Source organism: Mesoplodon densirostris, chromosome 8 (assembly GCF_025265405.1).
Source record: "Mesoplodon densirostris isolate mMesDen1 chromosome 8, mMesDen1 primary haplotype, whole genome shotgun sequence".
Classification (NCBI taxonomy): domain Eukaryota; kingdom Metazoa; phylum Chordata; class Mammalia; order Artiodactyla; family Ziphiidae; genus Mesoplodon; species Mesoplodon densirostris.
Window position 1 is genome coordinate 17,263,416 of NC_082668.1, and position 15,255 is coordinate 17,278,670.

The 15,255-nt window shown below is 38.5% G+C and overlaps 1 protein-coding gene across 2 annotated transcripts in view; it reads left to right on the forward strand.

Annotated features, from left to right (window-relative positions):
• Positions 1 to 13,843, forward strand: part of EPHA4 (EPH receptor A4) — a 145,593-nt gene extending 131,750 nt beyond the window's left edge. Inside the window, exons 15-18 of one of the 2 annotated variants that reach the window (XM_060107434.1) lie at positions 3,057 to 3,250; positions 6,537 to 6,692; positions 7,029 to 7,960; positions 12,654 to 13,843. In XM_060107434.1, the coding sequence (XP_059963417.1) occupies positions 3,057 to 3,250; positions 6,537 to 6,692; positions 7,029 to 7,143 (465 nt within the window). In that variant the 3' untranslated portion in view covers positions 7,144 to 7,960; positions 12,654 to 13,843. Of the gene's footprint in view, positions 1 to 3,056; positions 3,251 to 6,536; positions 6,697 to 7,028; positions 7,961 to 12,653 lie in introns of those variants that run through there. The other variant, XM_060107435.1, reaches the window with a different exon arrangement.
• Positions 13,844 to 15,255: the final 1,412 nt, after the last annotated feature.

Below are 15,255 nucleotides of genomic sequence, written 5' to 3' on the forward strand. Positions count from 1 at the left end.
TGCCCCTTGAGGACTCTAAAATAAAGCTTCACTAAATGACCCTTTGTAAATTATACACATCCCTTTAAATGTACCATCTGGACTACTTTGTAAGGGAGTATCCACAATGCCTCCAATTTTAGAAAAGCATTCAATAATGACACTAATAAGATTCCAGAGTAATAGAATTTAATTACAAACATTTCCAGTGAGAAAGGAAAAAAACAAACCTAGACCGGGGGGATCTTCCTAGAACACTTATTAGCTAATTCTGGGAAGGTGTTAGTTAGTTCTAGAAGGGTTGGAAATCAGAACAAACTGAAATAGCCATTTCTTGAATTTCCTAATTTTTTTATCTGAGAGGTAAAGTATTATCATAGAGTGTTTATGAATGTGTGGTATTCAATTTATCAATAAAAATTGTATTTTACAAAAAGATTTTTTTAAAAAGTTTTCTCTGATGTGGAATGTTACCTGATCATCTGCCTTGTCCTGAAACAACAGGATGTTGCAAAACCTTGACAATTAAGTGAAAAACCAGGTGCACTCAAGAAATAGGATGTTGCCTTATCAGTAGAAGAATGTTTAGAGCAATACAGAAGCTAATGCATTCTGTGTCCAATGGGGCAAAAAGAATTCTCTAATCAGTATAAGAGGAACGGTAGTGTTGACACTGTAGTATCTATAAATTATAAAGGAAAGTTCATAGCAAATAGCAAGAAAAACAGCAGCTAGCATAACTGATAGATAATTACAGGCTGGAGACAGACTATGGGAGTGAACAGTGTGTAATCTATTGTTTGATGTGATTATGCAGACACCATCAAGTACCTTTCTTGTATAGTAACGTTTGGTTTTGAGTTAGAGACATTCAGAGGAACAAAGACCAACAACCTAGAAGAAGGAGGAGTGCCTGTATTTACTTATTCAATTATTGGATATTTAAGCTTTTATTTCAGTTGAGAGTGGTGGCCAAATGCTCATAAGAGCAGAATATCTAAAGATGTTGTCAGTTTTCCCGCCCTAAATATTTTCAGACCTGTAGCTTTGACAGCTTCTATATTATATTAAAATAATTTTGTTGGTTTAAACTTTCAGTTGTCTGCCTTTATCCATGAAAAAGCATCTGAAGCCAATTCTCTCCCACAAATAATATTGATCTATCATTCACGTGTATTTGTCTCTGTTGGAGTCTGTGTAGAGCAGGAATCTACAGGAAATGTAACTGGAGAATTACTTTCATGGGTAGAATTCATTTGGCATATGGTGAATGGAGTCAAAGTAACTGTTAAGAATATGTCAAATTTATGAAGTTTTTTGTTTGTTTTAATCCTCGACCTTCCCCCCCAAAACATTCAGCAGTAAACTGAGAAAATATGCTTTGTTAACCCACAAGCCATCTTCCAAGCTGGCAGTGGATAGGGAGCTAATGAAAGAATACTAAGCAGTCTGAGGGTTTGTAACAAATTGTGTTAACCTGGCATCAGCCCAATGTTGCTTACATTCTCATCAATTCAATGTAAAATGTTTTCATCAAATCTAGAGCCAGCACCATGCACCTGGAAAGATAAAAGAAAGTCAGAGGATCAAACTGACCTAATGTCATTGCCAGAAATAAATAGAATCACATTCAGTTAGATAGCATATAGAAGTCTACTTTAGAAGGAGAAGTAAATTAATACTAATACAGTAGGAGGTTGGCAAAAAATACATGGGAGAAAAGGGTTCAGAGGGCTTAATAAATCACAAGATGATTGTTAAACTGAAACAGTATCCTGGTTAAAAGAACCACAGTTATACTGGTACATATAAACTGGACCCAACTGAATTGATTATTTTCTCTTGAAGGCCAGTCATTGAGCAGTAATAGACCCGCCTCAGGGGGACTCTGTCATGATCACTGAGATGGCTGCAGCCAGTGGTGGTCTCACTAGGAGCTGTCATTTTAGTAGGGGGAGAAAAAGGACTGATTTAAAACAATTAAAACTTTAAAAATCCCCAAAGAAAATCACCTCCAGAATCTCATAGGATACCCGTAAACCCAGCTTATGAGTAGCCAAGAAATTAAGAAGTAATTCCCCTTTTTAAATTTGTCATGAGTCATATTATATTGTGTTATTGGAATTCACACCCTGAAGAAGGGGGGTTTAGAGAAAAGCCAATAAGAAATGTTGTAATACCTGTGAAGATAGATTAGAAAAATTAGAATTAGAAGAAAGCCTGTAGAATGATTTATGGCTTATCAGGCAGGAGGACCGCTCTGGGCGGGAGGCAATTATCACCTACCATTATCACTTCTTTCCTTAGATGTGTAAGGGTCCTCTTTAAAATATAAATGCCCCAAGGATTATTAATTATTTTTAAAATTTTAAATCTAGTTTTGAGCACCTTTAACAGGGTCAGTTGACAGCCAACTGAGACCAAGAAAGAGATACAGAATTGGTAAACTGGTATATTTTGGTCTTCCAAAACTAAAAATGGCTGCACATCTGGAGGGGTTGAGGAATGTGCTATTTCTGAGAGAGGTAGTGTCTTCTGGATTGGAAGGTCTGGAAGTTGGGCTCTGGTATTGACCCACCAGCTGTCTGAGCAAGAATACAGAGGCTTAAAGTGACGCAAAGGGACTTTTGTTTCGTAGGCAACTATTAATGCTTCCTAAGGAATGCCTTTAACACTAAGCTAGAGTCTCTTTTGCTAAGAGTGTTTAGCTGATAGAAGAATGAGAGGGTCGTCGCCCTGTGGTCTCTTGGGGCCAGGCCAACACCATGTGGTTGATCTGATTAGGTTCTAACCACTTTGGAACATTGATGCTTCTTCAGTTTGGAGTTTCAGATGGGCATTGTCTACCATTTGAGAACCCCTCATAGCAACAGCTGGCTTCCCTGCCCTGTTGCCAGCAATACTCAGGTCCAGCTCTGGCTTCTGTGAAAGAATTGGAGCCATTCCCATGCTCAAGCTTGCTGGCAGCTTAATGGACAGGAAACTTGCTGAGCAGGAGGGTGAACCTCTAACAACAGCTTTCCTGGCAGCTTAACATACCATTCTGGGTTTTTGGTTTTGTTTTGCTTTTTTGATAGGTGATTAAGGCCATCGAGGAAGGCTATCGGCTGCCCCCTCCAATGGATTGCCCCATTGCACTCCACCAGCTGATGCTAGACTGTTGGCAGAAGGAGAGAAGCGACAGGCCTAAATTTGGGCAGATTGTCAACATGTTGGACAAACTCATCCGCAATCCCAACAGCTTGAAGAGGACGGGGACCGAGAGCTCCAGGTCAGCCGTGCTTACTTAGTACTGATGTATGAAAGAATACATCAGAGATGGCAGGCAAGTGGTGACTCAGTTTAATTCCTGCCTTCTAGTCAGAGGCCACTTCACAGCTGTCTGCAACCTGGGTGGCTTCTTCCTCCTTGAGTATTTATGGTAGTTCTTTTCACCATTTTGAAGACCTTAGTACTTGTCAGACCTCAAACAGAAGTCAGAAAAACAAATTTAAAACAACAACAACGACAAAGGAACAGCTCAAGTGATTATTTTGTGAGGCTGGACCTGAAAACTTAGGAAGATGGATGAAATGTACTTTTGGAAGATGGTCAGGTTACTAGATGCTGTATTTTGAAAGGGGAAGGAACATGGAGTTAGCAAAAAATAAGAATTCGAAGACATCTTTAAGTCGACTTAATAAAGTGTGAATTGTTAGCAAGAGATTCCTGGGTTTCAGTTCTTAAAGTTGCTCTTTTCTGAGTCTTTCAAGAGGGGAAGGAAACAGGACCAAGATAAAAACTGATCAAGTTACAAAGCATGCAGATGAATATTTGAGAAGAGTTTTAAAAACTAAAATGATTGAATCACCTGTAAAATAGGTAGTTACTTCATTGAAAAGAGCAAAAAGAAGCATTTCAGTCCAGAAAGAAGATAAAGATACTGCAGGTCTTATAATTAATTCAGTAGGACCTTTTCTACCTGGAAATTGGGCTTTACTGGTATAAGATCCAGGATACCTAGATACCAGTCCCATTGACCATTGTTAGGAGTTAAATGGTTTAAGAAGACAGGCATAATAGGATTAGGTGATTCAGGCCCGCAGGAAGAGAGGTCTCTACTCACCTCCAGATCTGTGTTTCTCAAAGTCTTCTCTTTCATCAAGACCCTGAGTTAAAAGTAGGAAGACATTTTTGCCCATAGTATCCAAGCCCTTCCAGTCTTGGCTGGCACTAGGATGCTCTTCTGCAGTCTTTTTCTTGAAAACTTAGCCTACAGATTGGAGGAGAAGGAATACGCTTACCATTACAATATGTGAGGAAAAGAATTGGGAGTGAACAGCAGAGATACCCTGTGTTCTCTTAGACTTTCAGATCCTGTACCACTAGCCACCATACAAAGAGTTAATGACCATGCTCTCCTGAAATAACACTGGGCTGAATTCACATCTCACTTCTGCCACTGGTAGCTATATGACCTAAAATAAAATCATTTCTGGTCTATTTTTGGTTCTTCTCTTCTCCAAGAGGGTGAAAATAGATGGCACTAAGGCCTCTTTTCCAGGTGTAGCTAGTTTCTTTTATTCCAAGGTAAAACTCCTCCAGCTTTTTATCTCCAGCTCCGGATGCCACGTTATTTTGTCTGAAGGTTCTTTGGTACTTGGGGCTTCTCCTGCTGGTATAAACTCTTTAGTTGCTAACATTGTATAATGTGTGCTTTGCACCAAAGTACAGAACAAATTGGGTTGTTGGACACACTTTTCTCACTTCTAGATTTTTCTCATTGATGGGACTTAAGAGCTTTGATGCTTCTTACTGCTTGCTGATAATGGAAGGTAGTATAACATGGTATGTGATTCAGCACAAAATTAGGCAGATGTCACAGTGTTCCACAAAGAACACAAAGACTTCCAGAACAAGCTTGACAATGACCCTTAGAGTTCATCCATACTGAGTAAGGGTATTTTCATTCTAAGGTCATTTTGACCTTGTCAGGTTCCTAGAACCTCCATGTGGCCCTTTTAATGCTTTGGCTTAAAGTTAGAAGTAAATGCAAACTTTTGGTTTTTGTTCGTTAATATTCCTGGTAAACATTCAACACTAATGTCTAAAATTCTATGTGGTAGTGTTTGTTATTGGCTCAAAATTGGGAAAAGAATGAAATCTTGATGATTCTTACCATAAAAATCTGCAGAATTTTACTCAGAAAATTGGATTTAATTGAAATAATGGACAAAAAAAGAAAGGTCACAAAGACAAGCTATTATTTGGACACAAAACTGATTGATAAAGTAAGTCTTTGTTAACATATTGATATAAAAAAAGAAGTAATGCAAATCAAGATAATTTAGGTAACAATGAAAATGAAAAATGGATTGGATTAATTCTACTATGTAGAAAGTTAAGCCACTAGAGGGACTTAATTTTGTTTTTACAAGAAAAGGACTTTTTTGGTTGAAAATTCAGTAGTGATGATATAATTCTGATTTAGTTGTTCGTATTCAAGCAGCATAGTCTCAGGGTAAAAATCAGGTCAAAATGTTAAGATCAACCACATTCTATAATTTCTAGGGAAAGGGAGTTCAAGAAAATAGAACTTAACAAGTAGCAAGGTTGCTATACAGGTAATTATAATAAAGGTGGTATAAAATACCCTGTTAATGTCTACCTTATGATTATTATGTAGTTTGAGATGAAGATGACTATAATTCTCTTAAGAAATACTTTCCATAAATAGATTATTTATTCTGTATCAATGTCAAGAGGGATGACAGAATACTTGCCTTGAACTCTAGTCCCTCTTGACAGTGATCTAATGTAAAACACCTGGCCTGAGAAATGCATCAACTAATAAATAAGTTAATAAGAAGGGCTTGGAATTTGTTGAAATGATTCTTTTAGGAGCCCCAGCAAGGGAAAACGAGAAGCACATTCCACAATCCAAACAGTGATCAAAGTGGCCATTCTTCCTGCCAGTCTTGGCACACGTGCTGGTCAGGCTGCGTTGATTAAAGAGAGGATTAACTCCCTGCTGTCCCAAGTTTGTTTGAATGCACTGAGCCTGCCTGCAAACCTGGCTGGAAGCATGCCGGACTTGAACTCTCGCTGTTTTCTCTGCTTCCATCAAGTCTGGCGGGTTACAAGCTCACAGTTTTCCTTACGCATCCTTCACTAGGGTTTCCATAGTTGCTGAACTAAAGTCTGTGATATTCAGTGCTGGCAGGGACTGGACCCTTCCTTCAAAGACTGAGCTGGTTTCAGCCACAAGGGCTCCCCCAGTCTTTACCCCAGGCTAGGATGTTAAAAGACCTCCTCTGATACTTAATGCGTTAAGAGGTCCACATAAAACAAATGTGGGAAATGAAGTTAAGAACAAATAGGGTGATTGAGACATGCTTTTGCAGCTTTATGAAATTAGGGGTGAAAAATCACATGATGACATTTGACGTTGGTGATTCCATCTGAAGCCCGTTCTTGGTGCTTCGGTTCCCCTCGCCTGTCTTAGACCATTTGACTTCTGAGTCAGGCTGTCTCTCTAATAATTCTTGTCTGTGTACACTTTCATGTTCCATTTCCAGACCTAACACTGCCTTGTTGGATCCAAGCTCCCCTGAATTCTCTGCCGTGGTATCGGTGGGTGATTGGCTCCAGGCCATTAAAATGGACCGGTATAAGGATAACTTCACTGCTGCTGGTTATACCACACTAGAGGCTGTAGTGCACATGAACCAGGAGTAAGTACTCAGCGATGTAACACAAAAGGGTAAATCTAGATTTCATAGTATTTTGCTTCTTTTGCTTTGAGCTGCATAATCATCCTACTCATTTTTTAAAAGAAAAGAAAACTGGAATGCCTTTCATTTTGATTGATTGAGTGTAATTTTGCACAGCCTCTATAAAGCACCTACATTGTTGCATTCAGTTGCTTAATTAAACATTTTAATACACCTGCCTTGTTGTGCTGTATTAATTGTGGCTGATTCAAATGCATGTCTGCATGAAGCCCAGAAAAGAGATTCTCAGCCCTCATCACGTTCTCCTCTCCCACTTTTTTCTCCCTCTACTTACAGTGACCTGGCCAGAATTGGCATCACAGCTATCACACACCAGAATAAGATCTTGAGCAGTGTCCAGGCAATGAGAACCCAAATGCAGCAGATACACGGCAGAATGGTTCCAGTCTGAGCCAGTATTGAATAAACTCAAGACTCTTGAAATTAGTTTACCTCATCCATGCACTTTAATTGAAGAACTGCACTTTTTTTACTTCGTCTTCGCCCTCTGAAATTAAAGAAAAAAATATCTGCAGCGTTGCTTGGTGTACAGATGGCTGAAACTGTGGGGCTTACAGAAATGACAACCTTCATTTGAATTAGACCTGGAACAAATTGTTTCTCAGAAGTCCATCCATCCATCACCAATTTGTAAAATACATGTACCTATATAAATAGAACACCCGCCTCCTGTTTCAATGCCGTATTTGCTGCCAGACGCTGAGCTTCTCCGAGACATCCTTGATCTTCTCTCCATTTGGAATTACAACCGTAGTGTTTTGTTTCTGGCATAAATTACAGTCCATCCTTCTTTCACTGGAATGAAGACCATGCCCATTTTTGAAGGACTCAGTTAAACTTTTAAGGCTTGGTTCGTACCAGGGATAAAACCTAGGTGAACGTCATGTGACTCATCAGTGTTGCCGCTTGGTGCTCGGGCCACCTGGTGGATTATGCAGACACGCGGGGCTGGAGAGAAAAGGAAAGTGGATTTTAAAATAATAATAATAATAATAATAATAATAATAATAATAATAAAACCCAAGCACCATACCCCCCACCTGGACAAACGAGGTCTGTTTCTTTGGGCCCGAGGCTGTGCCATATAAGTCTTATCTGGGGACTCTACAAACTTATCGTAACTACCTTATGGATAGTGGATTGTGACAATCTTGTGTAGGGAAGTTTCATACTTTCCTCCTTTAAAGAAGCAAACCCAAATCTACAAGGTAAGGCAAAAGAACCAGCAATGAGTCCTTCTCCAATGAAAGCTTTTTTTTGAAACTTTCTTATTTGAAACACTAAGCAGTAAATATCTTTCATGGCTATCAGGTAGTTTAGGTTTTTTAAAAGATTTCAGCCCTGTTGACATTGGGAGAGGAGACCCAAAGCAGTATGGCTTCTCTGCTGTTCTTCCAGGAGGAAGTGAAATAGGAACTATATGAGGTCAGGATGGCATCTAGACCTCCACTGGCTGTGCTTTCTTTCATACTATGAGGGTCCTCTTGTCCTTTGGTGCCCTTCATTCCTGCCACAGATGCTTACTGAGCATCTTTTGGGTACTGGGTAGTAACCTCTAACCTTGTTGGGTCATGCACATGCCCCATTCTTTGGAGAATTTGCTTCGGTTAAGGAGTACTGGAGGGTCTTTCCATGAGTTTCATTTTCTTTTTTTTTTCCTTCTTTTATTTTTAATTTAATTTTTATTTTATATTGGAGTATAGTTGATTAAAATGTTGTGTTAGTTTCAGGTGTGCAGCAAAGTGATTCAGTTATACATATACATATATCCACCGTTTTTCAGATTCTTTTCCCACAGAGGTTATTACAGAATACTGAGTAGAGTTCCCTGTGCTGTACAGTAGGTCCTTGTTGGTTATCTGTTTTATATACAGTAGTGTGTATATGTTAATCCCAGCCTCCTAATTTATCCCTCCCCCACCCCTTTCCCCTTTGGTAACCATAAGTTTGTTTTTGAAGTCTGTGAGTCTGTTTCTGTTTTATAAATAAGTTCGTTTGTATCATTGTTCTAGATTCCACATATAAGCGATATCATATGGTATTTGTCTTTCTCTGACTTACTTCACTTAGTATGATAATCTTTACGTCCATCCATATTGCTGCAAATGACGTTATTTTATTCTTTTTATGGCTAAGTAATATTCCACTGTGTGTGTGTATATATATATATATATATATACATGCCATACATATATACATATATATATATATATATATACACACACCACATCTTCTTTATCCGTTTCTTTATCGATGGACATTTAGGTTGCTTCCATGTCTTGGCTATTGTAAATAGTGCTGCTATGAACGTTGGGTGCAGGTATCTTTTCAAAGTGTGGTTCTTCCGGATACATGCCCAGGAGTGTTCCTATCCTGCTCCAGTAGCCCCTGTACCTAACTGGGTCAGCCAAGGAGGATTTACCTAGATGTCAATGGTGAGACTTGGAAGACACCTTGACTGACTCATTATCAGAAAGTGACCTACTAAAAAAATAGTCTTTTCATCCATCAAGCCCATTAGCCTTAGGTACTTCTATTTTAATCCCAGATTTTCTTCTTAAAACATGTGAATTTAAATGACTCTGTTCATTCCTAGAAGCAAATAGCCTAACTTTTTTGACTGGACAAATTTTAACTTTTTTAACTCTTCCATTTTTATCACTTTTAAAGAAGAGCTTGGCTGATTTTAATGACCTTTCTCCCCCACTTGGTTTTATCCTTATAGAGCAAGGAATGTTAAATTTGATGCTGTCAAATCATGACAGTTTAGTAAAAACCTTTTTACAACATTAGTTGTGAAAACTTTTCTGTTCAGAAGGAATGTGAAATTTGTTTTTTAAACTACTCCAAGAATTTCTGTTTTATCACCGCTTTTGCTGAAGTCAGGGAGTTCTGGATATTCATGTTTAAAGTTGACAAATCTTGGGGAGGTTCACTTGCTTTTAAAAAAAATTATTTTTTTTCCTTCTGTAAAGCTCTGGGATATTCTGTTTTCAGTTCCCGCAGTCCAATTCAAATAAGGTAGCATTATAGTGTTATCTTGTGAGTAAAAAGAGAATGTTACCTTGCACACATTGAATAATTAAAAGTTTTGCTTTCTTACAATCAGCAGCTTAAGACTTGAGGTATTTTTCTAAACATTGAACATAGTCAAAGCAGAATGTTTTTAAAAAGAGAGTGTGTCAATTCTAAGATGTCCTAACACGTTAATGTTATGTACTGTGTTGGAGTGGATTTGTTACATCTTAGCAGGTATCTCTGCAAATGAAATATTCAGTTGAGAACTGAGGAAAAGGTGGAATATGAAATTCATTCAAAGGTTGCTTTCTGAATCTTAATTTTTACACATTGTCTGAGTTAGAGCCCAGGCCAATGGAAAGACCAAAAAAAGGCTTTCTATGTGTCTAAAATAATATCCAATAGCAGTAAAAGTGGAACTCCACTGCTTCCAGGAAGTCATGCACGTTGAAAGAGAGATGTGAGGACTATAGGAATTTGTATTGTTTCCCAGGGTGTGGAGCCAGACTCTGGCATCCAGACAGCTTGGATTCCAAAACCAACTGAGTTGTTGACAGTGGGAAGTTCACTCTGTGTTTCTTTATAACTCAGTTCCTCCACCTGTAAATCAGCGATAATGACACTTTAACAATAACACCTTTCCTAACACATGGTGTTGTTGTGTATATGAACTACTCCTATGTAGAACACACTGAACTTCACAGAAGAAAGGATTACTCTTCCTCCAAGGTTTCCCAAGTGTTATTCACCCATCTTTCACTTGTGAACCCAAATGTTTTATTGCAGCAGGCCAGAGCGGGGTGAAAAGTTCAGTGGTAGGGAACCATCCAGATGAAGCTTCTTCACTTTCAATGGATGTATGAGGGTTTGGGGATAGATGTGTATCTATACAGAAGGTGGTAGACCTATCAAATCACTCCTGTATTATTTAGCCTTGAAATGTATGACATTGTTATTTTATAATTGGGAAGAGTGAAATGTACAAGTAAGACCCCATTACAATGAAAAGAACTGGATGATAAAGACACTTTGATGTCTTCATGACTGCCTCAAAGGAACAAAGCTGTTGTTTATTTAGTCACCATGAAAGTCACATCTTTCACTCCTGATCCCACACAGACCACATGCTTTGTCTGGTCTCTGTTCAAGCAATTCCTCACGATAAAGGAGTTGCTTGAATTCAAGGAAGAAAAGGTTTATTTTTCTCCCTTTTATTCTGACATCACCTAGATATAAGCCTCCACATTCCCACACTTTTTTCATATATGCACCGAGTATCCAAATAACCACTGAACATTACAAATATATCTATATCCAGGCATTTAGTGAAGAAGGGAGTTGGCAGACACAAACGGGGCAAACGTGTTTTTGAGATGACCCTTTCTCCTCTAAGTAGCAAAAGAAAATCACCTTCAAAAAGTGTGCATATCCATATGGAATTGGTTATTCTCCTTCAGGGTCTTTAAGGTCAAGTTTGTGTTCACTTTGTCCTTCATGTAAATACATGTCTGTCTGATGGAATCCCTGCGCATTCAGGTTTAAAAAACTATGTTCGATAGAGTTACTGATTTCCAGAGAAGAAAGAGTTGGAAAAATAGATCTGATCCTTTTTCTTTAATTTTTTTTCATAATTGTCAAAAATGAATGATGTTGACAAGTGACTACCTGAAGACCTTGGTAGTTATGTCCTTACCCACATTTATAATTTTAAATTGCTTAAGAAGTAATGTCTATCCAAATATTTTATACAAAAATCTTATTACTTTCTCCAAGTAGACTAAAGTATTTTCTACAGGTTTAAGTAATGGTCATTTACCTCCAAGAAACTAAATTTGATTTATCTCCCTCACACAATAAACAATGCACATATACAAAACAAGCAGATAAATTGATTTGATAAAATAAGGAAAATTATCTATAATAAGATGCACTTTGGTCTGAATTTTTGCTCTACACTTGAGGCCACCAATTGCTAAACACGGACACTGTGGTGGAAGATATAGTCCAAGAGCAATCTTGATGGAAAGTTATCAAAAGGAAAGAAGAAGAGTTGCTTCTTTTGGCCTGAGTTGATTATTTGGTGAATGAGAGGACAATGGTTCCATTGCATTGTGCCAGCCTTGTTAGAATCTAAGCTGATGGGGTGGCGGCGACTGTCTCTTGGTGGACTTCAGTCCCCAAGACCTCCCTCACTGTGCCCATGGCCCCGGGTTTCCTCTCTCTACCTGTTATATGCAGATTGCACAGATCCTTTACTAATTAGATACTCCCATTCGTTAGAAGTTACTTTCTCTTTACGAAAAACATCCAATGCTTTTTATTTCGTAGCTGGCATTTTTTCAATCATATTGTTGAATATTGGTGGATTGGGATGTTTCCAGATGTGTCCCTAAAATACACAATTTCCCTCTTTGGAACAACTGACTTTTTAGAGTAGTACAATCTGCATCCGTTCAGCAGCTCTAAGCCCTTCTTGCACAAATGAACCATAACAGTTCAGAATTTTTATTTCAAAGAAAGGCTGTTTCCATAGTGGGTAAAGCTTGGCTGTACACTTGGACTGTATGGATTCTAATCCCAGCTCTGCTACTTCAGAATGTACAAACACAAGCAGGTTTTTTAACCTCTCTCCATTTCCATATCCTCATCCATATAATAGGGATATGAATAGTATCTTACTCTGAGTTATAATAATGAAGCTGTTAATAAACATTTTTATTATTATAGTTATCATTTTTTCAGAGGAGGAAATTAAGAATTTATGATCTTCTCCCTGGACTCCATACCGAGCCATCCTGCCTTCTCTGTGTACTTATACGGGTTGACAACTGGCTGGCGAGATAGGTTGATGTTTTGTCTGAAGTCTTGTTCTTTTCTCTCCAGGGAGTACATTCTGCTATCTTGGCCTCACAGCCCTTCCTTTTGATTACAAAGCCCACAGAAGCAAACAGAACACACCCTCCTCAGTTCCTTCTAAACGTGTTTCTTCTGCTTCTACTATGCCGGTTCTGGAGCAAAGACGCTGATGAAACAACACTCATTCCTGAAAAGAACACATTTCTGACTTTCAAATCCCCTTTCCCGGTGAAAGAAATGGCAAACATTCAAGCTTCAGCATCTGTTTTCCAATTGCACTGAGGAATGTCCTGTCTGGCAGCACCAGCTCTGCAGAGCCCCTGTTCCCCAACTCCTTTAGTTTTATTTATATGTATTTCCATATCTCATTTCTGTATGTCCCTGCTGCATTGGTGTGGCAGCAAGTGACCGAAGGCTACAGGTTTTACCATGGACACCAGGTCCGGTGCCACCACACAAAACAAAGCCAGTTCCCATGAGCTGCCTACGATATGCATTGCTAAAGTAACGTTTTACCCAGGGTGTGCCATCGCAGTGATATAAATATATTTTTTTCCTAGACTAAATATGAGCTGACTATCTCTTTTGATGTGTGTACATAGGTGTGTGTGTATGTATGCGTGTGTACGTGTGTGTGAGTATATAACCTCATGCTTAGAACTGCCTGTGAATGTTGCGGAATGCTACACGTGGAGAGGTCTGGTTTGCCACCAGTTCTGAGATGAAGAGCCACGTGAGATAGTGGGCCTGGAAACCATGCCCCATCCCCTTAGAAGGACAACCCGGAAGTGTTAACTGTCCTGTATCTATAAGTGTATTTTGTAGCAGCCACGCTAACCTTAGTAAGTCATCCTACAGCTTTGGACAGAGGCATTTTCACCTTAGCGGTGGAGTGATTTTAGAATATAAATCCATTCAGGTGACAACCCATCATCAAAATCACGAATTCTGATTGAACTCCTCACCTGGATCACCAGTTCCTTGGTGGAGGGAGAGAAGGGGATGGAATTTGTCTAGTAACCCCAAATGGAATACAAGTAGCCTTTGTTTTCCTGCATAAATGGACGTGTTGAATGCGAACAAATATATGCAATTCATATACTTTCGGAGATGAACGTAGACGCGTGTGTCGGCTTTGAGATGTTGTGTCCTGGATTAATACTTTGTCTCCCAATATCACAGAAAAATACATGCCAGCGACTCTTGAGGTTAGCATAGTAGGGATGAAATGGCCTCAAGCAACTTCAGGTTCCCAATTTACACGGAAAGTTCGACTGTTATGAATATGCAGCTAACTTCTATGACCCTCAAAAGTGCATCAGCCTTCTGGAATCTGAGGTCCAGTGTGTGAAGATTCAGTTTTGATCTGATAATGTATACCAAAATCCAGCCAACATACTGCCATTTTTCATAATCAGAGTGGCTGCCTTGCTTATTCTAAGCTATGGTTGCAGAAACTGTGGCCATTTATATAAGCTATAACATCAAATCAGGGAAAAATGGGGGAAAAAAAGATTCCAAACCTTATATTGTTGGATAAGTAGAGAAAATCATCAATAAATATTTATTACATTCTGACAGGGTGTATGGCATTGTATTCTCATAACTATGCCAGAGTGACAAAGTTAATTCACCCCTTTTTGGGGACTTTAATGTATTTCTAAAGGGATGTGCCTATGCATTGATGCCTGAAAAAATATGTATAAAGAAATGAGGTTGAATCTCTGAGTGGGTTTTCTTTCCCTGGGGGTCAGGGCAGGAGAGCAACTTAAGGTGCTGTATTTAGCCCCAGGAATGAATGCTGCCCTAGTGAGCTCAGATGCTAAGTCATACTCAGATGCTAAATCATTAGGCAGCATTAAGCTGTTCCCCTGCACCAAATCAAGTAGCTTCACCATGTGTTCGCTGGCCCCAAATTATTTTTAACAATCTTAAGAATGAAATGTTTCGGTGTGTTTTAAAAAGTTATTTTAAAGAAAAGTTATGCTCACTACACTGCTGGTGTGTGTTTTTAAGACCTCTTGTATTCAATCTGTGAAGGATATGTGTATTAATCCATACACACTTATAGCCTCAATATTTGTCTGAAGACACTTAAATTCTGACAAGTAAAGGAAGGTTCTAGAAGCAATATTTTCACTTCTTTAACATTCTCCAAACAACATCAAGCATTGGTACACACTGAAGAGTGCATTTAGTTTTTGTATCACTCCAAGCATGTTGGAATATGCAAGGACTGTGGTTAAAATTAGAATGTATAAGGCATATTATAATTTAGTTCATACTGAAGAAGAAATTAACAGAACAATGCTTGGTTCAGACATGTTCCAAAATTTGAGCGATTTCTTGAGTTAGACAGAAATTTTTCTATTTTGTTTTAATTTGTCAAGGTATTTTTTTTCCCTTCATGAATTTTAGGTACACATAACTTATGTCATTTATTTATGGTCTTTTATACCTAGTTTGTAAAATTGTAAAATAGCAAACTAAATGCAAAGAGTTTGCATTTGAAAATAATAAAGTAGTTGCCGTATACAAACGTGGAATCTAGTTGTCTCTTTTCAACAACTTTTGCCACATGCATGGTGTTTCTAAATTAATCACTTGTTGTCATTTGGTTAGAACACAA